General features: G+C 42.8%; 1 protein-coding gene across 3 annotated transcripts in view; it reads left to right on the top strand.

Annotated features, from left to right (window-relative positions):
• ulk4 (unc-51 like kinase 4) overlaps positions 1-26,534 on the top strand; it is a 390,892-nt gene that overhangs the window by 232,755 nt on the left and 131,603 nt on the right. For all 3 annotated transcript variants that reach the window (XM_080201895.1, XM_080201896.1, XM_080201897.1), the window contains exon 31: positions 13,181-13,229. In XM_080201895.1, coding sequence (XP_080058021.1) covers positions 13,181-13,229 — 49 coding nt within the window. The remainder of the gene's footprint in view (positions 1-13,180; positions 13,230-26,534) is intronic.

The following is a 26,534-nucleotide window of genomic DNA, read 5'->3' as shown; positions in this document are numbered from 1 at the left end:
ACACTAACTATAGCCTGATTTCTCTGCAACGGGCTGCAGCTGTTAGCCAACTGGTTACAGTTCTCTAACAATGAGGCCTGAGACCCAATATTAGGGTTCCTTAGGCTTCACCATAAATATTCTGCAAGCCCCCACACACATCTGGGTATGTCCTAGTCATCACTTTGAACATGTACTGTGCTTGTATGGAAGCTTCTGCAACTATGCTTTATTTTTTAAAATGGATGCTAACCAGGGACCAAACAGCTGCCAAAGGACAGGTGACTTTTGCAAATTCAACAAGGGCTACGTCAAGCTTCCAGAAGCTTCCTAATTGGACCACCCTAGGTGAGGGTCAGCACCCTGCTGGGTTGAACTTCAGTGAACTTATAGACTCCTCCTCCAAGTTTACAATTCAACAAAAGGAAAACTGCAGAAAACTCATTATCCACAATTGGCTGTGAAGAGCTATTATCCATCTGCATAGTAAAGCAATGGCTTCAGACTCCCAAACCATCTGGTTCGATAGTACTAGTATTGGTCATGTGACCAAAACTGGATGGATATAACAAGTGTTTATCTGAAGGTCCAGAAGGAACTAGTAAGTCTGCAGAGAACACTGTAGAAGATAGCTGCAGAAAAAGACAGTGCCATCTTTGCCTTTAAGAATCTGGAAGCTGCAAAACCTTAAATAGCCTCCCAGCCTGATTCCCAAATTCAAGTCTACCTGTGAAGAAATTGCATCTTCTGATATGAAAACCACAAGTTGCTTGCTTTGTAACCTGAACATTCATCTTTTCAACAGAATCCTGCAATAATCCCGATATCTTTCTTTGACTATTTGAACCCATCTACAACAACTGGAGATAGAAACATAGAAAATAGAAGCAGGAGGAAGCCATTTGGCCCTTTGATCTGCTGTGCCATTCATAACAACCAAGACTGATCATCCAACATTTTACCATGCATGCAATGACTACTCTCCTACAAGGAGCCAGACATACGGATTATGAACTATTCTTTTTACAGCTCATGAAAGGGCGCAGTTTTTGCTAGCTGTATTTTTTTTTACTGAAGTATGTGAGTGATTGATGAGGCCTTTACACTCTCAGGGTGAATGTTTGAATAAATAATCCTCTTTATTTAAATCAGCAATGGTATGCTGCTGTTATTTAAATTGATTGAACACTCTGGTGGGTGAAAAACATGATGTGGAGATGCTGGCGTTGGACTGGGATAAACACAGTAAGAAGTCTCACAACACCAGGTTAAAGTCCAACAGGTTTATTTAGTAGCAAAAGCCACTAGCTTTTGGGCCTTTGACCCTTCATCAGGTGAGTGGAGAGTTCTGATCACAATCTGATTGTGAGGCCCAAAAGGTCAGAGGCCCGAAAGCTAGTGGCTTTTGCTACCAAATAAACCTGTTGGACTTTAACCTGGTGTTATGAGACTTCTTACTGGGTGAAAAACACACACACATTCCTCTCCAAAGACCACACTGATTACAGGCAGTAAGGGAAAAGGTACAAGCGTTTCAGTTCACTCCAACCATTTCCATACAGAATCCTGTCACTAATGTCATTATTTTAGAAACACTGTTCCTTCAAGGAACACCACGCAATTAATGCATAAGCATATAATTAATGCATAAACATAAGCAACTTTAGGAAGTTGAATCTCTGGTGAAGAAGAAGAAGGAGGCTTATGTAAAGATGAGACGTGAAAGCTCAGTTAGGGCACTGGAGAGTTATAAATTAGCCAGGAAGGAGCTAAAGAGAGAGTTAAGAAGAGGACATGAGAAGACTTTGGCGGATAGGATCATGGAAAATCCTAAAGCTTTCTACAGGCATGTCAAGAATAAAAGATTGGTTAGGGCAAGATTAGGACCAGTCAGAAACAGCAGTGGGAAGTTGTGCGTGGAGCCTGAAGAGATAGGAGAGGCACTGAATGAGTATTTTTGTCAGTATTCACGCAGGAAAAAGTCAGTGTAGTCGAGGAGAATACTGCGATAACAGGTAGTAGACAAGACAGGATTGAGGTACATAAGGAGGAGGTGTTGGCAATTCTTAAGAGTGTGAAAATAGACAAGTCTCCTGGGCTGGATGGGATTTACCCTAGGATTCTCTGGGAGGCTAGGGAGGAGATTGCAGAGCCTTTGGCTTTGATCTTCATGTCGTCATTGGCTTCAGGTACAGTGCCGGAAAACTGGAGGATAGCAAATGTTGTCCCCTTGTTCAAGAAGGGGAGTAGAGACCATCCTGGGAATTATAGACCTGTGAGCCTTGCTTCTGTTGTGGGCAAAGCTTTGGAAAGAATTATAAGGGATAGAATTTATAGTCACCTAGAGGGAAGTAAATTGATTAGGGATAGTCAACACGGTTTTGTGAAGAGTAGGTCGTGCCTCACAAACCTTATCGAGTTTTTTGAAAAGGTGACCAAAGAAGTGGATAAGGGTAAGGCAGTTGACGTGGTGTATATGGATTTTAGCAGAGCATTTGATAAGGTTCCCCATGGTAGGCTATTGCAGAAAATGCAGATGCATGGTATTGAGGGTGATTTAGCAGTTTGGATCAGGAATTGGCTAGCTGATAGAAGACAGAGGGTGGTGGTTGATGGGAAGTATTCAACCTGGAGTGCAGTTACAAGTGGTGTACCTCAAGGATCTGTTTTGGGGCCACTACTGTTTGTCATTTTTATAAATGACCTAGATGAGGCTGTAGAAGGATAGATTAGTAAATTTGCTGACGACACCAAAGTTGGAGGAGTTGTAGTCAGTGAGGATGGATGTTACAGTTTGCAGAGGGACATAGATAAGCTGCAGAGCTGGGCTGAGAGGTGGCAGATGGAGTTTAATACGGAAAAGTGTGAGGTGATTCACTTTGGTAAGAATAACAGGAGTACAGAATATAGGGCTAATGGAAGGACTCTTCGTAGTGTTGAGAGCAGAGAGATCTCAGGGTACATGTGCATAGCTCCCTGAAAGTTGGCACCCAGGTTGATAAGGTTGTTAAGAAGGCGTACGGTGTGTTAGCTTTTATTGGTAGAGGGATTGAATTTCGGAGCCGTGAGGTCATGTTACAACTGTACAAAACTCTGGTGCGGCCGCACTTGGAGTATTGCGTACAGTTCTGGTCGCCGCATTATAAGAAAGATGTGGAGGCATTGGAAAGGGTGCAGAGGAGGTTTACCAGGATGTTGCCAGGTATGGTGGGAAGGTCTTATGAGGAAAGGCTGAGGGACTTGACGTTATTTTCATTGGAGAGAAGAAGGTTACGAGGTGACCTGATTGAGGCATACAGGATGATCAAAGGATTGGATAGGGTGGACAGTGAGAGTCTTTTACCTCGGATGGTGATGGCTAACACAAGGGGACATAGCTTTAAATTAAGGGGTGGTAATTATAGGATGGATGTCAGAGGTAGGTTCTTTACTCAGAGGGTAGTAAGGTCGTGGAATGCCCTGCCTGCAGCAGTTGTGGACTCGCCAACATTAAGGGCATTCAAATGGTCAGTGGATAGGCATATGGATAACATTGGAATAGTTTAGGGTAGAGGGTCATTAGATTGGTTCCACTGGTCGGCGCAACATCGAGAGCCGAAGGGCTTGTACTGCACTATAATGTTCTATGCTGGCCTTCATAGCGAAGGGGATTGAATATAAAAGTAGGGAGGTCTTGCTGCAGCTGTATAGGGCATTGGTGAGGCCGCAACTGGAGTACTGTGTGCATTTTTGGGCACCGCACCTGCGCAAAGATATTTTGGCCTTGGAGGGAGTGCAGAGGAGGTTTACTAGGCTGATACCGGAGTTGAGGGGGTTGAGCTATGAGGAGAGGCTGAATAAACTGGGCTTGTACTCGTTAGAGTTTAGAAGAATGAGAGGAGATCTCATTGAGACGTATAAGATGATGAATGGGATGGATAGGATAGAGGTGGAAAGACTCTTCCCGCTCAAAAAAGACAATAGGACTAGGGGGCACAGCCTCAAGATAAAAGGGGGGCGGTTTAGAACAGAGTTGAGGAGGAACTTCTTCACTCAAAGGGTGGTGAATCTCTGGAATTCTCTGCCCGTTGAAGTGGTGGAGGCTGCCTCGCTAAATATTTTTAAGACGCGGGTTGATGGGTTTTTGATAGGAGAGGGGATTAAGGGTTATGGGGAGAGGGCGGGAAAGTGGAACTGAGCAGCGACAGATCAGCCATGATCTTATTGAATGGCGGGGCAGGCTCGAAGGGCTGGATGGCCTACTCCTGCTCCTATTTCTTATGTTCTTATGTTCTTATAAGGCATATACAGCAGATCTTACATGGAACACAGATCATACTCATTTCTCAAATAGTTTCTCAGCTCAAACATGCAACCATCGGAGATGCTGTTTCCAGGGAGACGCCCTTTAAATCTTCATGATTTACCCTCGAGTGTGCAGTCAACTCCAGATAAACATTTGCCTGATCCAAGGATAAAATTCTCCTCTAACCGTTCCCCCTTACTTGCTGATTAATCAGGTATTCTGATCTGTGCATAGCTCTTGGTAAATTAGTTGCAGCAGCGTATTTGTGAGAAACTCAACCAAACTTATTTCAAATTCTGTGCTTTCTTCTGCTTCCCTATTTTCCAAAGTTTATAGAAAGAATGCATTTCCAGCTGTTTCTTTCAGCTGGGCATCCTGCACTGCAGTGAGTTACTGTTAAATTCAGTAGATGACTGAAATGCCTTCTGCTATGAATGGAATGAGCTGGTGAGTCATTTATCACGTATGCTGCACATTCCAGAGCTCTTGGTATTCTTCAATTTGTGATATCTTGTTGCATCTTGTGAAGAAGACAAACTGGTATATTGCCAGCATTTAAAGTCAATTTGACATAATTGAGGCAAATCTGTTACTATAAGGTAAAGACTGACAGATTTGTATTTTCTGCTGAACTCCATAGTGTCAATACTGTGATTTGTGAGGAGTCATGTTTATTTTTCATGAGCTTAAAGTTTAAATGAGTATTTTTGAGATTTTGTTTCTGGCTTTTTAATTTTGCCCTATCGTAGGTCAAAACAGTGCCAGAGACCCAGGTTCAGTTCTACCCTAGGGTGACAGTCTGTGTGGCGTTTGCATGTTCTCCCTGTGTCTGTGTAGGTTTCCTCCGGTTGCTCTGGTTTCCTCCACACTGCAAAGATATGCGGGTTCAATGGATTGACCATGGTAAATTCTCCCTTAGGGCCCGATTTTACCATTTTGACCCTAGGTGCTGAATCTGGGCGCAATTCAGATCCAACTTGGAAAACTGCTCTCAGGCGCTTCCAAAAGCACTTAGCCTGAAAAAAAAATCATGAGTCTAAATCACGCTGTGGGTGGGGCTTATTGCACCCGAAACGCTGCTGGTCTGAACTGCGCATGCACAGTGGAATAAAAATTGAAAAACGTGCCCCTGTCACATCACTCCCGGGCTGCAAAAAGCTGATAAAGTGGCCCAGGAGCGAAAAGTGGGAGTGATGGACCCCTCAGACATCACCCCACCCCGGCAACATAACTGTCTCCCTTATCCACCCACTCCCCCGCTACCCAGACTGATGGTGACTCTTTGACCGACTTCCCCCCCCACCAATCGCCTGCAGAGTGGCAGTGATCCCCCCTTCCCCCCATCAATTGCCCGTAGAGTGGCAGCAGTCCCCCCTGCCCCTGCTTCCCCCACTAGACATCCATCCAGCCTCTCCCCCCACCCAACCAGAGAATGATTGCCGCCGCCGCCACCTCCCTCTCCCCTCAGCTGACCAGAGAGCGATCGGGCCCCCGAGATAGATCTGACCCACCTCCCTCCCTCCCACCAGAGAATGATCAGCCTCCTTCCTCTGCCCCGCCCCCCTCACCAGAGAATGATTTGGCACATGGACCGCCGCTGGAAGCTCTGAATTTACCTTTTCAGAAGCTGGAGCACCCCAGTTTTCAGTTCCTGCATTCATGAACAGTCTGTTTCCATTTATGTGCATGGGTGAACAGGCTTTTTTACATAGGTGTACATTGTTTATGTTAATGCCCTATGCCTACCCAGTTTGATTCAAAAGATGAAATGGGAAGTAAAACTCAATTGGTACATGTGATAGCAGAGGTCAAACTGTAGAATGTAGCACTGCTACTGATTTCAGAGTGTATAAAGTAACGGAGTGGTGATGAGAGCTCAGGGAAGGTTTCCTTTATCGAAGAACCCCAATGCTTTGGTGGGCATGCAGCAGAATCTTTTCCAATCTAACAAGTCTTATTAAAGGCTCCCCCCAATCTCAGTAAGCTGTCTAATGTTAGTCTTGTACAGTTTGGCCAGCCAATTTAGCTTCATCACTTGTGCTTTGGTTGTTGCAAGTTAGAAACAGAGGCATTGTTAATAGTACACTATCCTCAAGAGGACCCGCTTTTCAGCACAAGACACTATCAACAAGATAGAAAACTATGCCCCAAGACACTTCATAGGGGCATGGGGAGAAAAATTAGATGCTGAGACAGAGGGAGGTGATAAATATTGAATGAAAACTTGAAAGGATTATCTTGAAAGGTTGGAAGGATGTGGAGACAGAGCGGTATGGATGTTAATGGCAGAGTTGTTCAGAGGATTTGATTTGAATTTGACTTGATTTATTATTGTCACATATTATTATACAGTGAAAAGTATTTCTTGTGCAGTATAGAAAGCACACTACATGGAAAAGGAAATATAGAATGTGTTACAATCATAGATATGTTGTAGAGAAAGATCAACTTAATATGAAGTAAGTTCATTCAAAAGTCTGATGGCAGCAGGGAAGAAGCTGTTCTTGACGTGATTGGTAAGGGTCCTCAGACTTTTGTATCTTTTTCCCAATGGAAGAAGATGGAAGACAGTATGTCTGGGGTGCATGGAGTCTTTGATTATGCTGGCTGCTTTTCCGAGGCAACAGGAAGTGTAGATAGAGTCAGTGGTTTGAGTGATGGACTGGGCTTTGTTCATGACCCTTTGTAGTTTTTTGCAGTCTTGGACAGAGCAGGAGCCATACCAAGCTATGATACAACCAGAAAGACTGCTTTCTATGGTGCATCTGTAAAAGTTGGTGAGAGTTGTAGCGGACATGCCAAATTTCCTTGGTCTCCTGAGAAAGTAGAGGTGTTGATGGGCTTTTTTAACTATAGCATCGGCATGAGGGATCAGGACAGGGTGTTGGAGATCTGAACATTTAGAAACTTGAAGCGCTTGACCATTTGCACTTTGTCCCTGTTGTGTCGACAGGGGCATGTTCTCCACGATGCTCCCTGAAGTCGATAATTATCTCCTTTGTTTCGTTGATATTGAGGGAAAGAGCATTGTCGTCATACCAGTTCACCAGATTCTCTATCTCTTTTCCTGTACTCCGTCCCATCATTGTTTGAGATCCAATCCAGGAGAAGAGTAGTGGAGAAATTCAAGAGCATGTGTTCTAGGGAATGATCAGCCAAAGAGCATATGATAGTAATCGCACCATGGGTAAATTATGAGACTGAATCCCACAAATCTGGTAATTTGTGGTGCACCAGTCAAAGAAATTGACCATAAAGAGTGCACATATATATTTCAGAAAAGGAATATCATCCCTAAACATTTCTCTAGTCGCACAATGTACAGCTGAATTTTTTTTAATAATGTTTTTATTGAGAGTTTTCAACTTTACATTCAGTACAATATGCAACAAATTCCCAGGATTCAACACAGTACAGAATGATCTTCATTTCATCTATATATGTGGAGAAGACCAGCAAAGATCAATAAAAGTTATTCAAAGAATCAAACATCACGATCCATGCCATTGCAGTCAGCACCGCTTTTTTATATGGATATTGAAAGGATAACAAAAAAGGAGTGTGGGGAATCAGGACAACAGGATAAGGCCATGAAAACATGGCACTATGATGCACATCTTCCATGGAGCAACAACATAGAAACTCAAAGACCTATCAATCGTGCTTGGGCATATACCACCATATATCACTACTTCAACCAATCTGAAGTGCCAACAGCAAGAACAGGAGGTCCACTCGAGGATATTTAGTCTGTCTGCACCACCATAGGATAAGCACAGGATTTCTCAAAGCCAGAATAACTAACAAAATATAAAGAATTACACAAAACCAATAATTTTAATGGGGGGGTTTCGTCCACCTAAAATGAGGACTTAAGGCCATACCAACCACCTCTACACGTATCCATCTACCCACCACCCTGCTGTGGCGCTTATCATCTTTTCCATAACTAAAGCAAAGAGTACTGTAAAAGATTGCACTCTTTCTCTGCAAATGCAAGGATTACAGCACATTAAAAAACACAATTAAACACGTATCACATGACCTTTAAGATATAAAGCCTACTCTGAGCGCTCTCCCACAGGAAGAAAGAAAGGAGTGAGGCCCTACCCACAACACCACTCCCATCGCAGGAGCACACCGGTGGAAGAGCCATGAGAAAGTGATCCCAAATTTACAAGATAAGAGACAAGGGAAAAGAAAAAACTCTCATTTCTCTGTGCTCAGCACATACCCTTAGCTGGATAACAGACATCACATAATCAGGAGAAAAACACAAGGCAACAAAGTTCTGGATTAACGATGAACTGCAGGATTATCAGTCGTCCACAGAGCTAGAAAAAACCGTAAACATGAGCAGATCATTGAGGTATATCCAGGACTCAAGATGGTCAGGCCTAAAATCGAGACTGTGAAAGCATGGCAACTAATTTTCTCAAAGTCACCCAGGAATCTCACAGCAGGTCTTCCTCTTCCTGGAACAATCCTTGTTCAGTCATGTCTCCTGGACTTAAACAGGATGTTCGACATACCATGCGGCAGGATTTCCAAGGATTGAAGGTTAGCCTTCACCAAGGAAGCCTCTCCCCCTCAATTGAAAGGATTATCATTTCCGCACCATTCATTTTTTGCAGGATATCTTGCAGTTCATCATGGTGAGTGCTTCTAATCTGTGCCAGGGAGCAAAATACATCTTCCACATTTTCACTCAGAAAAGCAGTCTTCATCTTGATGCTGACAGCACCATCTACTTACCAGCAATGCCGCCATCGTGACCCAGGCCCGACCCAAGTGAGCTGTGACCACAGCACACAAACAAGAATTTCTTTAATTTAACTCCCCGCATTCAGAACAGTTAACCTGGACCACTCATAAGCATGGCACAGATTATATATTATCAGAATGAACTCATTGAAGGTCATTCATCTAGATAAAAGAAAGGATTAAAAGATGAATGTTGCCAGACCTCTCAAAACACAGCCGCTCCTGTGCTCACATTGCAAGAACCCCCTCCATACAGTTGAGAGTCCCCCAAAGTGACCAATCATTCTATGCAATGTAAAAGATAAAATCAAGTAATAGCTTAAGAAAATTGGTCAAAATAAAGATTTAGACAGAATGAAATACAGAAAGCTGAAATGAAACCTTATTTCTAGAAATACATTTCTTGGTTGAACTCAAGTCAATAAATAAATGGAAATGCAAAATAAAATATGGGAATTAAGTAAGCAGAGTGCACTTTAAAACAGGAATCTTTTAATTTGACAATGAGCTCCTATGACTGCTGCCCATGGAGAAAAAAATGCTGAAATAAGTTTACACCTGGCTTCTGCTAAACCAGTCTGTTTCTAAAGATAAGGTACCTTGTAACCTGAAGCTTATCATGAGAGATATGTCTTGGAGAACTTTAGACCCTACAATGAGCGCCATTTCATGTATCAAATTAATTTTGTATTTTAGGTATTTGAAAGGATCATGCATCTGGTCCAGGTTCAAAACTGAACCACATCTAAGATCTACAGCACGGGTTATTGTTGTGAAATGATACCTTCCTTTCATTGATATTGTGTTCCATAACAATCAATTTTTCTTCAAGCAATTTTACAAATAATTTTATACTTATTTTGAAATAAAGATGTTATTTTATAATAAAAATGATCAGTTACTTGACACCTGGTCTGTGCTGAGTTAAAAATTAAGCCTTGTCCACATTGAATACTGTAAAAGATTCCATGATCCTGTTCGAACAAGAGCAGGGAAGTTCACCCAGTGTCTTGCTAAATGTTTATCCCTCAACCTACATCACAAAAGCAGATTAGTTGTTAATGCATTGCTGATGGTGGGAGCTTGCTGAGGTTCCCATTCTCGTTGAACATTCTATAAGCGCAGCTCAAAATCCACAAGTCACCATTCACTGTTGGCATTAACACATGTAAACTGGCCAGGTAATCGTGGGTAGCAAGGTAGCACAGTGGTTGTGCTGCTGCTGCTTCACAGTGCCAGGGACCCAGGTTTGATTCCTGGCTTGGGTCACTGTGTGGAGTTTGCACATTCTCCCCATGTTTGTGTGGGTTTCCTCTGGGTGCTTCAGTTTCCTCCCACATTCTGAAAGACGTGTTGGTTAGGTGCATTGATCCGAACTGGCGCCGGAGTGTGGCGAACAGGGGAATTTCACAATATCTTCATTGCAGTGTTCAAATAAGCCTTACTTGTGACAAATAAATATACTTTAACTTTACTTTGAAGGGAAAAATGGATCATGGTCAATGACCCGCCTTCTAGAAAGGAAGGGAAAAATCAACTCACTAAAAAAAAACCAAGGTTTTTTTTTGTTATTTGTTATTTTGTTTCCTCCCTTTTTCAATGTCACATTTTGCAGGTTACAAAGAGTGCTTGGAGAATTAGACCTTTCAAAATCCCACATTTTATTTTATTCCTTGGCAAGATCTGACTAGGCCCGTATTTATTGCTCATCTCTTATTGCCTTCAAGAAGTTGCTGGTGAGCCACTTTTTTGAAATGCTGCAGTCCATGTGCTCTTTTAAGGGAGTTCCAGGATTTTGACCCAGCGACAGTAAAGGAAAGGTATTATAGTTGCAAGTCAAGATGGTATGTAGCTTGGAGGGAAGCTTATTGGTAGTGGTATTGCCATGCATCATCTTTCCTCGTCCTTCTTTGTGGTAGAAGGAGCTAATGATAGATCCTTGGTGAATCGCTGCAGTGCACCTTGTAGATTGCATATACTGAGGAAGTGAATGTTGAAGGTGATGGATGGGGTTCCCACTAAGCAGGCTGCTTTATCCTGAATGATGTTGAGTTTTTTGAGTGTTATTGGAATGCATTCATCCAGGCAAATGTGGAAAATTCCATCTCATTCTGACTTGTGCCTTGTGGATGGTGCCAGAGAGTTGAAAGGTGAATTACTTGTGCAGAATTCCCAGTCGCTCACCTGCTTTTGTAGCCGCAGTATGATTCAGTTCAGTTTCTGGTCAATGGTGACCCCCAGGATGTTGATGGAGATGGGGAGGTGGAGGTGGGATTCAGTGATGGTGCTATTGAATGTCAAGGGGCAGTGGTTAAATTCTGTCTGGTTGGAGAGTCATTGCCTGGCACTTGGGTGATGCAAATATTTTATCAGTTCAAGTCTGAATGTTGTCCAGATCTTGCTGAACATGGACTATTTCAGTTACTGTTCCGAAACTGAAATAGTCCATGTCCATGTTCAGCAAGTGATGCTGAATTTTGTAATATCACCACTTCTGACCTTATGACGGAGGAAAGGTCATTGATGAAGCAGCTGAAGATGGTTAGGCTTTGGATACTGCACTGAGGAACTTTGGCAGTGATGCCCTGGGACTGAGATCATTGGTTGCCAACAACCACATGCACACATGTCAAACGAGGGGCATGCACACGGTGGGTCGTGCGTGGGCTGCTCTTGGAAGTTCCGGGAGTGGCCTAGTACTTCGTGTCGGTGTGTGTGCTTGATCCTGGACCGGTAGACGGGCGCCGCAACAGCTCGGTGACTAGCACTGCTAGCTGTGCAGATACATGGATTTGGGCCTGTGTCTGTGGGAGTTTGCGCATTCTCCCTATGGTTGCGTGGGTTTCCTCCGGGTGCTCCGGTTTCCTACCACACCCCAAAGATGTGCTCTTAGGCTGATTGGTTTTACCAAATTGACACTATTCTCCCCTGAATCTGGCTAAGTTAGGGGTTCCATTCGTAGACATGCAGGGTAGAATAGGTGTAGGGTGATGCGGCGGCACAGGCTCGTTGGGCCGAAGGGCCTGTTTCCCGTGCTGGGTTGTTCTTTGTACCTCCCTTTGTACTAGGTATGACTCCAACTTTTGGAGAATTTCTCCCCTGATTCCCATTGACTCCAGTTTTACCCCTTGATGCCACATTCACATTCGGTCAAAGCCAGCCTTGATGTCAAGGGTAGTCATTCTCACCTCATCTCGAGCTCAGCTCTGAGTAGACTGATGAGACAGTGATTGCCCAGCTTGGATTTGTTCTGCTTTTTGTGGACAGAACATATCTGGGCAATTTTCCATATTGCCAGGTAGAAGCCAGAATTGCGGCAGTACAGAAACAGCTTGGCTAGGAGTTGTGGAGCACAAGTGTTCGGTATTATTGCCGGAATGTTCCCAGAGCCCATCGCCTTTACTGTATCCAGTGCTTCTACCATTTCTTCATTTGATACATGTGATGAGTCGATTTGCAGAAGATTGGTGTCTCTGATGTTGGGGACCTCAGAAGGAAACTGAGATGGATCATCCACTTAGCACTTTTGGCTGAAGATGGTTGAGAAAAGAAAGTACTTGCAATCATGCATCACCTTTTACAAATTCTGGACATTCTAAAGAATTTTGGAGCCAGTAGAATTATTTTGACCCTATAAGCAGTATCAGCACAGCAAGGCCTCACAAACAGCAATAAAAAATGTGTTTTTGAGATGAGAAGTCAGTAAATGAAGCTTGTTGCCAGTCTCTTGTTAGTTTTCCATTTTACACCTTTTTTTGTAAAATGGCTGCAAAAGTCTAGCATGTAGATTTTTTTAATGTTATTTACAATGTATGACCTTTTATTCATTCTGATATTGTTTGCTTCCATCCCTTGCAAAGTATTCAAGTGTTTTTTAGTTCTTAGCTTTGATCAATAAGACAGGCAGTGAGTCATTCCCAATAAACTGTGACATTACTCACATTTATTCGGTATATGGAAGCTCAATTACGAACTGCATTAGTCAGGGGTCAGTGTTGTGGATCACTAACCTATCGATCTTGGCAGCACGCCCACTCACATGAACCATTCATTTAAGTGCCGGTAGTAAGAATAATATTGCAGCTTTTAATGAAGATGAAAACAAGTGTGTTGTGTTGTAGCTATCGTGATGCTAATAATTTTCTTTTCCAGATTAATCGAAGAAAGCCAAGTTGTGCCCATTCTTTTCCAGATTGTTCTGGTGAGTACCAAGTAGCTCGTAAATATATTCCACTCCTGTTTTTTTAGCCCACAAATGACACTGTATCATCGTTCAACCACTTTTGGCCTGGCTTGTGGAATTATCCAATATTTAACAGATGTTTCTGAAATTATTCAAGGTTTTGAGTACAAGATGAAAGAGTTTTTTCTAATCGGTAACAAATGTGTATAAGCTGAAAATTATCATTAGAAAAATCTTTCTCTCACAGGGATGTAAGAACCACAGAATGCTTTGCCATGAATGAAATAGGGAGTATAACATAATGGGCCAGATCTTGTTGGGACAGGGCAACTCATGACATGTCCTTGTTTGACGGAATCTATATTTTCTAAATTTTTTTTAGGAAAACCCTACTCATAATGGGAGCTGAACTTAAAATTAAACTGGGAAAGGGAAGCAGAAAAGGCAAACCTTGAAACCAAACTGAACTTCCTAGTTTTTCAGGAAACCAAAAACAGGCTGTGGTTAGGAAATTGAAACTAAACCTTGCTGAAAGATATAAAAGATCACAGATAAATCCCAACTAGGCAGTTGTTGAGTCCACTGGTGCAAATCAGGCAAGCTGAAGAAGACTCAGGAAGAAAAGTCTAGATATAGAAACTGAAAATAAGCGAAGTGAATTAGTTGCTGTAACTGTTTCTGTTCCTTGAAGATAAAAGTAGTGGATCTGTGCCATCCAGACTAAGTTTAACATGTTCTGCAGTTGTGTGCCATTTGTGGTAAAGACTGTGCCTGCGGTTGTGCACTGCTGTCGGCAGGGGATCAGAAGGAGAGGAGCTGAAATTCCTTGTGAGGAAAATAGAATTTGAATTACTTTGTGGTTGAATATGATCACTAAAATCTGAATGGACTGTTGAGCCAATTCCTAGGATCTGTCTTAGTTATATCTGGCACTTAAGGTCAATTTTTAGTTTATATTCAACCACAATTTGCCTTTAATTCATACTTAACTCATGTTAATTCTAGATGTTAGGTTAGATAGTGTTTGTTTTGTTGACTCTTATGTATTAAAAATGAAATCTTGTGGCTTCTTTTTCTGAGTAAATAACCAGGAATTTAAATTTAATCTGTTTTGTTTTAAAAAATTACTGGTCTCGATTGAGATTTTAACAATTATTCATATATTTTCTCTGCACTATTAAGCCACAGATAATTTTGCATTGTAACATCTTGCAAGTGTGAGCCGACAATGTTACAGCAAAGGCATTGGAACATCTAGGTACAAACTGTGCATCTATTTGATCACATATTTAAGGATTGAGAAAGAAGAGGGATGAATTAGAGTCAAATCAGGCAAGGAAAAGGAAACAAAGAGAAAGAAAAATTAGATTTGGAAAGAGAGAAAAAGAGAGACTGAAAAGAAATTGTAAACATTGACCAAACTGCATTTTGATAACAGAGAAAATCCAGCCTGCTCAGAAGCAGATAACAAATAAAGTCCACAAATAAATTAATTTTATATCTTTATGCCATGGTAATAATTAATTTACTGTCACTGGGGAGAAAACATTTATGTAACAATTTCTTTCCTTACATTTTATACTGAGATTGTGGAAAGTTGTATTTTGTCACAGATATGTTGAAACTTAAAATATTAGTTGGTAGGGGAGAACATGATGATGAATCACTTATTTTATTCACCAACTTTGCTTATTTTTTTACTCCACTCCTGTAGGCATCAGTTCCATATGCCCTCCAGTATCATCCAAATTGCAACTCAGAACAATATAGGTCAATTTACACATTGGTGTTAAATGACACTTACAGAAGTAGGAATCCTGGAGTTGGAGATGTTTGTTACATCTGACTGGATGGTGCTTTTAAAATCTTCCAAATGAAAATCCATTTTATAAAATTATTGCATTCTTGCCACAAAGAGGTGTCTCCTTGCTGTGAGCTAATGGCCAATATTTTTACAAGGACAACTGAATTCTTGCATACAAGGCAAGTACATTATTAATTATGAGGTCTAATAAAAGACCACAAGGTAAGTGGGAGTAAACCAACTAAGAACTCTCTATTAACCTGTCTATTCTCAAGCACAATCAACACAAGCCTGGCTTAGATAGGTCCAGCCAAGGTGGAGTTTGTGTCCCATGTCCCATTCTCTTAAATGGATAGCATATGTAACACACATACAATAAATTGGCTATTTTGTAATGTGGGAACATTCCTTTCCTCTCTGTTGTCACTGTAGTGCACTTTAAAACAAATCGGTGTACACTGGTAAATGGGACTGAGTTTCAATTTTACAAATAAATTTGCATTTTCATTCAATTAATGACTTAATTTTTAGGAAGAAAGGCTGAGAAATTATTCTGCGTTCTGTCTTGTGAATGGCATCTAGTGGGCTTCAAAGAATATTCACAATAAAGGTTTCATTGTGTTAAAAAGACATTTTGCTGAATGGGTTTATCAAACTTATCCAATCAGTAGCTAAACTGTGTAGATCAAAAGGTCTGCAGTTGTCTTCTGCTTGTGTCAAGATCTGCCTAGTGCCAAAGATGCGACAATTTGGTTGTGATGCTCCCTGCCTAAGGAGAGATAGAGAACATTTCTCGGCCTCTGGTGGAAGTGTATACATGCAGCCAAGGTCATAGAACCCCGACAGTGTAGAAGAGGCCATTCAGCCCATCAGGTCTGCACCAACTATTGGACAAAGTAACTTACCCAGGCTCTCTCCCCTGCCCTATCCTGTAACCCCATACATTTCACTTGGCTAATCCTTTCACCTACACATCTTGGGACACTAACGGACAATATAGCATGGCCAGTCCACTCAACGTGCACATCTTGGGATTATCAGAGGAAACACATGTAGAAACGGAGAGAACATGCAAACTCCACAAGGTCACCCAGGCTGGAATTGAATCTGGGTCCCTGAAGCTGTGAGACAGCAGTGTTAACCACTGTGTCACTGTGCATGAAAACCTTTTGTTTGAAGGACATGGCAACACTTGGTGTCAAGGCTCTCTCAACTGTAATGCCATCTTGTCAAAGGTATTATAGGAACAAAATATGGTGGATGCTGGAGATCTGAAATAAAAACATAAAGAACTAGAAAAATCCAGGTCCCAGCAACATTTTTTGAGAGAGAAACAGAGCTAGTGTTTTAAGTCTTCAGAATTGGATTCCTATTGGACTAGCAGGTGGTGGTATTCCTATGTACCTACTGTCCTTGACCCTATAGATAGTCGAGGTTATGGGTTTGGAAAGTGCTGTCAAAGAAGCCTTGGTGAGTTGCTGCAGTGCATCTTGTAAATGGTACACTCTGCTGTCAGTGTGCATTGGTGATGGAGGGAGTGAATGTTGAAGGTGGTGGTTGGGGTGCTGATGAAGTGGGTTTCTTTGTCCTGCATGGTGTCAATCTTTTTGTGTGTTATTGGAGCTTCACTTATCCAGGAAGTGAAGAATATTCTATCACCCTTCTGACTTGTGATTTTTGGATAGTGGACAGACTTTGGGGAATCAGGAGGTGATTTACTTGCTGCAGAATTTCCAGCCTCTGAACCATCTACAAGATGCACTGCAGCAAATCACCATATTGTGCATATAGGCACAAGCTGCTTCAGTGCACCAATAAAATTACTCCAAGGTGGGAGGTAAGAGCAACAACTTCCCCTTATATAACAACTACAATGCAGAAAAATGTTCTGAATACCAAAGAGGCATAATTAGACAAAAATGATCAGCAAGCTAAAGTAGGGATAACAAGTTTGGCCAAAGTGGGGGATTTAAGAAGGGTCCGAAAGGAAGACCAGAAGGTGGCGAGGCAGAGCTATCTACAGTGAGAATTCCAGAGTTTTGATACTGAGGATGTGGCTACAATATGGGATGAAGAGAATGGCGGTGCACAAGAATACAGAATTCTCAGAGAATTATAGACCTGGGGAGATTACAAAGAGAGGATGGCAAGGAAATGAAATAATTTAAACAAAAGGATAAAAATTTTAAAATTGGGCAAAATTTTACCAAAAAGTGGCAGACTGTTGTTTCTTGGAGAAAAGCAGCGCGTTTCTTTCCAGATTCTATCACATTCTGCAAACAAAATCAAGAAGGTGTGATTCACACCGTCATAGAAGTGAATGGGGCTTAAAAATACTGGCAAAATACAGCTGCTTCGAGATCGGGGTGCCATGTTTAAAGCACACCCTGATCAAAACTCTAATAAACTTCCTCTTACCCCATCACTGAGGCCTCGGGGGGCCTTCCCACTGCACCCCCGATCACAGCAAACTACTCTGACTTCCCCCTGCCCTCCCCTTCCCCCTCCCTCATGATTATCAGCCCCTTTCCCCACCACAGTCAGAGCCGGCACCCCCTCCACTATGGCCAGGCCTTCACCAGCATCTAGTACCTCCTCCTCACGGGGCTGCTCTCATCCCATAAGTACAGCAGCATTAACCACCCCCCCCCAAATGTATGAGGCTCCGATTGGGGCCCACCACTTGGCATGGTGCCAATCTGCTAGAGCCAACCTGTGCCAAGGGGGATTGCCAGGACACTGCCAGGCGGTGTCCCTCTTCCCCAGGGGCTATATTTACCTTTGCATCCCTGGGAAGATCCGCACAACAGGTTCACGTCTGTGTGAACCTGTTGCGAACTGCATGACTATCTGGCAGGGATGGGGGGAATAAGATAGAAATGCGTGCAAAGCAGATTCATACCCACGATGGACGTGAACCTGATGACATCACCAGCGAGGGGCAGGAAGATCCAAAGTCACGTTCTCACCAGCAAGAACTATGACTCCGGATCTTGAGCCCCTGCCGGCATTCACACAAATGGCAAACGTGGGCACAAGTTTTCACCCATTGGGTCAATGTAAGTCAGTGAGTGCACAAGTGGTTTTTTTTGTTTTTTTTTCACATGTGGAATCGTTGTGGGTGGAGATTAGGAACAGCAAAGGGAGGAAGACGCTGGTGGGTGTCGTCTATAGGCCCCCGAATAATGATCTGGAGGTGGGGTGGGCTGTTAACGCGCAAATAAGTGCGGCGTGCAGGAATGGGACGGCCGTAGTTATGGGGGATTTCAATCTGCATATTGATTGGTCGACCCATGTTGGACGCGGGGGGCTCGAGGAAGAGTTCTTGGAATGCTGCCGGGATAGTTTCCTCGAACAGTGTGTGTTGGAGCCGACGAGGGAGCGAGCTATCTTGGATCTGGTGCTATGTAATGAGGCGGGTAGAATTAGGGACCTTGTGGTGAAGGATCCTCTTGGGGAGAGTGATCATTGTATGGTGGAGTTTCTGGTGCAGATGGAGGAGGAGAAAGTGGGTTCCCGGACACGCGTCCTTTGTTTGAATAGAGGGGAATACGGTAGGATGAGAGAAGAATTGGCGAATGTGGACTGGGGGAGCGCGTTGGAGGGAGGGTCTGTTGAGGAGCAGTGGAGGATCTTTAAGGAGATCTTTCTTGGTGCTCAGCGGAAATTTATTCCGATGGTCAAAAAGGATAGTAGGAGGAGAGGTAATAAGCCATGGATAACAAAGGAGGTGAAGGAAAGTGTTAAACTAAAAGCGGAGGAATTTAGAGTAGCTAAGAGTAGTGGGCGAGAAGAGGATTGGGAGAGGCTTAAATGTCAACAAAGATTGACAAAGAAGTTGATAAAAAAGGGTAGGAGAAACTATGAAGCTGGGCTAGCGCTTAATATGAAAAAGGATAGCAAGAGTTTTTATAAATATATAAAAAGGAAGAGGCTGGCTAGGGTGAATGTTGGTCCTTTAGAGGATGAGAAAGGGGACCTAGTGGTAGGGGATGGGGATATGGCTAAGGTATTGAATAACTTTTTTGTTTCTGTCTTCACGGAGGAGGACGTGAATAATTTGCCGAGTGTTAGCGATGGAAAGGTGGTAGGACTGGAGGGTCTTAATGACATTACTGTTACTAGAGAGGCGGTGCTCGACAGACTGGAGGGGCTGATTGTGGACAAGTCCCCAGGACCGGATGGAATGCATCCGAGGGTTCTGAAAGAAATGGCGGAGGTGATAGTGGATGCCTTGGTGGTTATTTTCCAGACGTCGCTGGATTCTGGGGAAGTGCCGGATGATTGGAAAACGGCTAATGTTACGCCGTTGTTTAAGAAGGGTGCCAGGCAAAAGGCGGGGAATTATAGGCCGGTTAGTTTAACGTCTGTGGTAGGTAAAATGTTAGAATCTGTCATTAAGGAGGATTCATCTGTCATTGAAGGGAATTGCTTGATAGAGCAGACGCAGCACAGTTTCATTAAAGGGAAGTCGTGTCTGACAAATTTACTGGAGTTCTATGAGGATGTGTCTAGGGCGGTGGATAGAGGAGAGCCGGTGGATGTGGTCTTTCTAGATTTTCAGAAGGCGTTTGACAAAGTACCTCACAAGAGGTTATTGCAGAAGGTCGAGGGACATGGAGTTGGGGGTAGGGTGTTAGCGTGGATAGAGGATTGGTTGTCAAATAGGAGGCAGAGAGTGGGGGTCAACAGGTGCTATTCGGATTGGCGGATGGTGACTAGTGGAGTGCCCCATGGGTCGGTGCTGGGGCCTCAGCTTTTTACCATTTATATAGATGATCTGGAGGAGGGAACCGAGTGTAGAGTGTCGAAATTTGCTGATGACACCAAGATTGGGGGAACGGCAAATTGTGCGGAGGGTGTGAAGAGTCTACAGAAGGATCTAGATAGGCTGGGCGAATGGGCCAGAAAATGGCAAATGGAATTTAATGTTGGCAAGTGTGAGGTGGTCCACTTTGGTAGGAAGAATGGTAGGAAGGACTATTACTTACGGGGCGAAAAACTGCAGCAGGCGACGGTGCAGAGGGACCTCGGGGTCCTTGTGCATGAGTCGCAAAAACCCAGCTTGCAGGTGCAGCAGGTGGTCAGGAAGGCGAATGGGATGCTGGCCTTCATAGCGAGGGGGATTGAATATAAAAGTAGGGAGGTCTTGCTGCAGCTGTATAGGGCATTGGTGGGGCCGCAGCTGGAGTACTGTGTGCAGTTTTGGGCGCCGCACCTGCGCAAAGATATTTTGGCCTTGGAGGGAGTGCAGAGGAGGTTTACTAGGCTGATACCGGAGTTGAGGGGGTTGAGCTATGAGGAGAGGCTGAATAAACTGGGCTTGTACTCGTTAGAGTTTAGAAGAATGAGGGGAGATCTCATTGAGACGTATAAGATGATGAATGGGATGGATAGGATAGAGGTGGAGAGACTCTTCCCACTCAAAAAAGACAGTAGGACTAGGGGGCACAGCCTCAAGATAAAAGGGGGGCGGTTTAGAACGGAGTTGAGGAGGAACTTCTTCACTCAAAGGGTGGTGAATCTCTGGAATTCTCTGCCCGTTGAAGTGGTGGAGGCTGCCTCGCTAAATATTTTTAAGACGCGCGTTGATGGGTTTTTGATAGGAGAGGGGATTAAGGGTTATGGGGAGAGGGCGGGAAAGTGGAACTGAGCAGCGACAGATCAGCCATGATCTTATTGAATGGCGGGGCAGGCTCGAAGGGCTGGATGGCCTACTCCTGTTCCTATTTCTTATGTTCTTATATTCTTATGTTTTGTACAAAACAAGAGCAAAACTTAGGTTGTAACTATGTAAGCATCGTCCGAGTTTAGATTTTAAAGGTTATAGAGAGTTTAGTTTATATCTACAGTTAGTACTCACACTGGGCTGGTGTGAAATAGTTATCACACTGTGATGACTACTACAATAAATTGATTAATTTTTAAAAATATTAATAATTTGATTATTGGCATTGAAGAGGGGGCAGAAAAGATTTAAAAGAATGGTTTCTGAGATGTGACTTCAGTTATGTAGATAAATAGACAAAAGAAGATTGAGAAGGGATTTGATAGAAGTGTTTTAAATCATGAAAGGCCTGGACTGAGTAAATAGGGAGAAACTGTTCCCATTGACAGTAGGGTCAAAAACTAGCTGACATTGATTTAAGGTGATTAACAGAAGAAGCAAAGGTGACATGAGGAAAACTTTTTTTTACACAGCAAGTGGTTTAGATCTGGAACATCCCACATGTGGCAGAGGCAAATACAATTGAGGCTTTCAAAAGGAAATTGAATATTATATGCAGAGAAATAAAATTGCAGGGGTATATGGGGAAAAGTTAAGGGAGTAAGACAAGCTGAATGGGCACAGGCACAACTGGCCGAATGGACTTCTGTACAGTAACAATTTTATGTTCCTATGATATTCAGTCCAAAAGATTGATGGTATTGTAAACAATTAAGCAATTACAATCTTGACAATTTGATGAAAGCACCAGAAATTCAGACGCAGCTTTTGTGCATTCATGACACACACCAGCAACTGTATTTGTATGTGTATGGCATTTTAGGTGCACACAACTAAAAGCAAACAACAGCATTTTGATCGATAACAATGAAGTCTGTGAAAACACAGCAGACCTGGATTATATTCCACTGTTTTCCTTTAAAAAAAGGATAGTTCTAATACCATCCTCTGTATTGTCTCCATTTAGTGCAAGGCCCCGGGAGAATGAGACTGGGTTTGTGCCTGTTCTCTGCCTCATTAGTGTACGTAATGGAGATCTTGACTGGGTGAATGGCATTTCTGTTTCACAGGCTCTTATTTGTGCATGTCACTGCAGAATGGGACTTTAATGATGCCTTAACGAACTTGACTACAATATGAAAAGCAACCTTCATCTGTGCTAATGCTTGTGTCTCAAGCTGATGGACAGCCAGTTGTATAGCACAATCTCTGGAGGAGGTTTTTTTTAATAGAAATGAGGACGAGCTTTTCAGATTGCAGGAAATAAACTTGCTGCAAACTATTAAACCCAAAAATCTGTATGGTAGTAGTAATGAGTGTAGTGTAGAACTGATCATTATCGCAGTCAAATAAAACTCAGCACAGAATCATACACTTACTGCAACTATTTAAAATGCATGGAGTACAGAGCATGGAGTATATTTTTGTCACAAAAACACACACTCCCCTCCCTCATTTGAAAGACTTCTGCTCTCTTCATGCAGTGAAGGTTATTGCCCCTATTATGTATGAACAGCACTGACTGACAGAATCCAAATCATAGGAGAACACCAACAGAAGGAATCTACAGTTGAGGGCTGCCAAGTCTGACTGAGGATGTTAAGAGCCAAACAGAATGGATGGAATGATTTCTTGTACCACTGCAGACTGAAGTATTTACCTGTTACATGGGGGGATGTGATAATTTGTCAGAGCCATCAACTTGGGTTTTCTGTGCGGAATAATTGCGTGGTCAAGGTTTGAACTTACAAAGTTATGTGGGATCTCAAGTTATTTTTGAGTACCTCAATATCACCATCATCATGCATCCCACATAGTTCCCTCACTAGAAGTTTGTGCATTACCAGTAATTTAAAGTCCTCTGATAATTCATTGTTCATATTGTTACCATTTTGGAAAGAAATACAGACATCACCAGGTGGCTCAGTAGTTATGCACTGTTGCCTCACAGCGCTAAAGGACCTGGGTTCAATTGCAGCTTCGGGTGACAGTCTGTGGAGTTTGCACGTTCTTCCTGTGTTTACATGAGTTTCTGCCAGATGCTCCAGTTTCCTCCCACACCCTAAAGATGTCCAGGTTAGGCAGATCGGCCATGCTAAATTGTCCCTTAGTGTCAGGGCGATTAGCAGGGTAAATAAGCAGGGGTTATGTGGCTAGGGCCTGGGTGGGATTGTTGTCAGTCCGAGCTCGGTGAGCCAAATGGCCTCCTTCTGCACTGTAGAGATTCTATGATGAGATGAATACATAAGTAAGGCAGCAACCTATCCTGATCAATGTGCATGTTACATAGCTATTGAATGCCTTGATCTTAGTAATGCAAACGTGCAGGAAAACCATATTTGTGACTTTGCAAATTATAAGAATATAAAGATGAACTACATTATTACAAGCTCAGCATACTTAAAATAGTTCTCACTACATTGCAGCTTAACTTCCTCCTTGGACTAAATCACATTTCAGATCGGATCCTGAGAAAGGATTGTCATAAGAAAGACTTCTGATAAAAATAAGTTTTTCCATACTATTCACAAAATTTGGAGCAATAAATGTACTTGACTGTTCCTGTTATAATACACTTTGCTACTCACATCCATAGCAGATTTAAGCAGCTCATACCAACATGGAACAAGAAATTTATGAAAACAAATGTTTCTTAGCTGGACTTTTGAAAGTGAAGATTTACATTATAATGTGGGCGAACTTCAAGGTTTTGTTATTATATGCATGAGTGTTGATGATGAATGAAAAGCAGAATGGATTCTTTGTGACTTTTTCTCCTGTTCACAACATCTTGACTCTTGTTTGAATGTGTCTTGAGTCAGACAAATCGGAACCATTGTGAAGGGAAGCTGTGATTAAATTCTGTAACAGATCAGCATAATCCTTTGCACTTATTAGAAGCTAAAAATCTATTACATTTCTTGATGGAATGTCCAATACTTTTTGACAATTCACAAAATAATCTTGTAAAGAATTGGGTTTGTGGTTAATAGGTACATCTAGAAATACTTCCTCCTCTTCCAACACTATCAGCCCAGTAATTTATAATTCTGACATGTTGCAAAATCAAGTCACTTTTGTCCTGAAATATGTTTTCCTCTATGCCTTGCTCCCCAGCACTGCCCACAAATGTGGAGTCCCAAGTTATTTTTAGGTACATCAATTGTAGAATCCCTACAGTGCAGGAGGCCATCTGGTCAGATATTGGTTGAGCTTTTATCGACAGCCCATTAGTAGGATGCATAGCATCACGCAGCTGGTTTCCTGATCTGCCATGGCAGGCACCAGCAGAAGATCACAAGGGACATTCACGCTGGCATAAACCTGATACCTGGGCCTCCTGCCAAATTCTCACCCCTTGCCCACCACTGAATCCACCTGTGGAGGTGCAGGAGAATTCACCCCCCCCCTCCCCCAACCCAGCCCTCTCCCCCAGCCCTGCAAATATTTTCTCTATAGGTGCTTAAACAATTCCCTTTTGAAAGCCATAATTATGTCTGCCTTCCACCAAACTGTCAGCAAATTCAAACCACATGTTATGTTAAAGGATTTTCTTCTTTCGGCTATTTTCCAGTCGCCTAAAATCAGGGTCCTCTGGTTCTTGATTCTTCCACCAATTGGAACGGTTTCTCTGAATTTACCGTCCAGATTGCAATATGATTTTGAAAACATCTATCAGATATCCTCTCTACTCTTCTCTAAAGGGAATAGTCCCAGTTTCTCCTCTCTTTCCACAAAACAGAAGCCTTTAATCCCTGGAACCATTTTCTAAAACATTCACATCCTTCCTGAAGTGCTGTCCCCAGAATTAGAGTAATAAGTCTCACAACACCCGGTTAAAGTCCAACAAGTTTATTTGGTGGTAAACGCCACTAGCTTTCAGAATGCTGTTCCTTCGTCAGGTGAGTGGAGAGTTTTGATCACAAACAGGGCATATAAAGGCACACACAGTTTACAGAATATTGATTAGAATGCGAGTCTTTGCAGCTAATCTGCTATTCAAGTGTTAAAGGTGCAGATAATGTGAGTGGAGATCTGGCATATCTTGCAGAGGTTGCTGAGGCAGGATTGTGTGGTGTTGTGGTCACTATTCTCCTGATGGCTGGGTAGTTTGTTACGGACAGTGGACTGTTTGAGGGTGTGCAGTTGTTTGAAGGCAAGAAATGGGGGTGTGAGGATGGCCCTGGCAAGATGTTCGTCTTCAACCCCACACCCCCACTTCTTGCCTTCAAACAACCGCACAACCTCAAGCAGACTATTGTCCGCAGCAAACAACCCAGCCTTCAGGAGAACAGTGACCACGACACCACAGAACCCTGCCACTGCAACCTCTGTAAGACGTAACGGATCATCAACACAGATGCCATCATCTCACGTGAGAAGACCATTCATCAAGTACACCGAACATATTCTTGCAACTCGGCCAACGTTGTCTACCTGATAACGCTGCAGGAAAGGATGTCCCAAGGCATGGTAATTTGGGGAAACCATGCAGATGCTACAACAATGGATGGATGAACACCACTCGACAATCATCAGGCAAGACTGTTTCCTTCCTATTGGCAAACACTTCAGCGGTCACAGGCATTCGGCCTCTGATCTTCAGGTAAACGTTCTCCAAGGCAGCTTTTACGACATACAACAGCGCAGAGTCGCTGAGCAGAAACTGATAGCCAAGTTCTGCACATATGAGGACAGCCTCAACCGGGATCTTGGGTTCATGTCACATTATCTGTAACCCCCATGACTTGCCTAAACTTGCAACATCTCACTTACTGTTCTGTCTGGAGACAATACACATCTCTTTAACCTGTTCTTTATGGTATATCCACTCACATTATCTGCACCTTTAAGACTTGAATAGCAGATTAGCTGCAAAGACTTGCATTCTAATCAGTATTCTGTAAACTGTGTGCTTTTATATGCCCTGTTTGCAATCAGAACTTTCCACTCACCTGACGAAGGAACAGTGTTCTGAAAGCTAGTGGCGTTTACTACCAAATAAACCTGTTGGACTTTAACCTGGTATTGTGAGACTTCTTACTATGTTTACCTCAGTCCAACGCTGGCATCTCCACATCATGACCCAGAGTTATATACATTGCCCCAGCTGAGACCAGCCAGAGTTTTATAATGATTCAACACAGCTTCCTTCCTTTGGTACTTTGTGCCTGTGTTCATAAAGCTAATGATCTATATTCCTTTCTAGCCACTTTCTCAGCCTATCCTGTCACTTTGAATGATTTTGCACATATATCTCCCAGGTCTCACACTTTCCTTTAAAATTGCGCCATTTGTTTTATATTGCTTCTCCTCATTCACACTTCTCTACCATGTGTGGTCCATTCCACCACTGAGATGTATAAACATTTGAAAGTCTACCACTGTCCTGTTCACAGTGCTTTTGCGTTTTGTCATTCGCAAATTCTGAAATTGTGTCCTGCGCACACAAGTACATTCCTGCCCACCCTCGATTAAATTCCACTAGCTGCTATGGGATTCGAACTCATATCCCCAGAGAATTAGCTGGTCTCTTGGTGATGAAATTAACGCCGTACTGTCTCCCCTGTGACAAGATGAGCTGTTCTCACAACCTTTAAATCCCAAAGACAGTGCCTCCACCAGTGCAGCATTCCCTCTATACTGTACTGGAGTGGGATTTGAATCTGGAACCTTGTGATTCAGAGGTAAGCATGTTACCAACTGCACCAAATAACTCAGGTAGTTAAATATGATTTGCCTTTAACAGATGTGTGCTGACTTTCTCTAGTAAGTTCACACTTGCCCAAGT

This window comes from Carcharhinus amblyrhynchos, chromosome 2, assembly GCF_965287045.1.
Source record: "Carcharhinus amblyrhynchos chromosome 2, sCarAmb.v2.hapA, whole genome shotgun sequence".
In the NCBI taxonomy this organism is placed as follows: domain Eukaryota; kingdom Metazoa; phylum Chordata; class Chondrichthyes; order Carcharhiniformes; family Carcharhinidae; genus Carcharhinus; species Carcharhinus amblyrhynchos.
This window is presented reverse-complemented; position numbering and strand designations above follow the sequence as displayed.